We start from the raw sequence: 753 nt of genomic DNA on the forward strand, positions 1-753 counted from the left end.
ATACAAAGAGAAAAATACAATAGTGAAAATAGCAATAACGAAGGTATAGTATTCCTGGATTAAGTCTAATTAATTAATTTTATTTTGTAAAAACTCTAAAAAGTAAAATTAAAAAAAAAAGAATTTTAGAACTATTTAAGAGTTTTAAAAAATAGAATTTTTAAAGCTATTAAAATTAAAAAAAAAAATAAATTATGTTAGCCTTATTTAGTCTAGATATCTTATTCATCGGAATGGATATTCAATATAAGGCAGCATTGCTATTGGAAATGGCTTTAGAGGATTCAGATGATGAGGATTTGAACCGTGTATTTTATTCATCTTCAAGCGATGACGAAGAGGAAACTGTAAAGAACTTGCATGCTGCTTTGATCTTAAACAAACAAAGAAAAAAAATGGACAGAAGACCTCGGATTGAAGGCTTTATAGAAAAAATTGTTCCAGGATATACAGCACAAGAATTTAAAACACATTTTCGGTAAGTACATTGTCTTCATATTTAACACTAATGCTATTATCGTTATAATAAAAATCATGACAAATTTATAACTTCTTTTATTTTTGGAATAGATTACTTCCGACAACCTTTGACCATGTTTTACAGTTAATTGGACCAAGTTTGATTTCTACAAAGTCAGTTGCAGGTAGAAAGCCTATTCCAGCAGAAAAGCAGTTACTGATGGCTCTTTGGATGATGGCTACACCAGACTCGTACAGGTATTGCAATAGATATATCTAATTTTTAGTTGTTAA

General features: G+C 28.7%; 1 protein-coding gene across 1 annotated transcript; it reads left to right on the forward strand.

Moving 5' to 3' along the window:
* The first annotated feature begins 6 nt into the window (after window positions 1–6).
* Window positions 7–739, forward strand: LOC105460810. Its single transcript, XM_011707301.1, has 3 exons — window positions 7–43; window positions 202–478; window positions 571–739. The coding sequence occupies exons 2-3, from the start codon at window positions 234–236 to the stop codon at window positions 737–739; spliced, it is 414 nt and encodes a 137-aa protein (XP_011705603.1). The 5' UTR covers window positions 7–43; window positions 202–233.
* Window positions 740–753: the final 14 nt, after the last annotated feature.

Source organism: Wasmannia auropunctata, unplaced genomic scaffold (genome assembly GCF_000956235.1).
Source record: "Wasmannia auropunctata unplaced genomic scaffold, wasmannia.A_1.0 LD315324.1, whole genome shotgun sequence".
NCBI lineage: Eukaryota > Metazoa > Arthropoda > Insecta > Hymenoptera > Formicidae > Wasmannia > Wasmannia auropunctata.

Bases quoted from the DNA above. Each gene is read 5' to 3' on its own strand.
- LOC105460810 (XM_011707301.1), top strand. From the start codon at position 234: ATGGATATTCAATATAAGGCAGCATTGCTATTGGAAATGGCTTTAGAG. The intron at 479-570 runs GTAAGTACATTG...TTTTTGGAATAG, and splicing joins GAATTTAAAACACATTTTCG to ATTACTTCCGACAACCTTTG.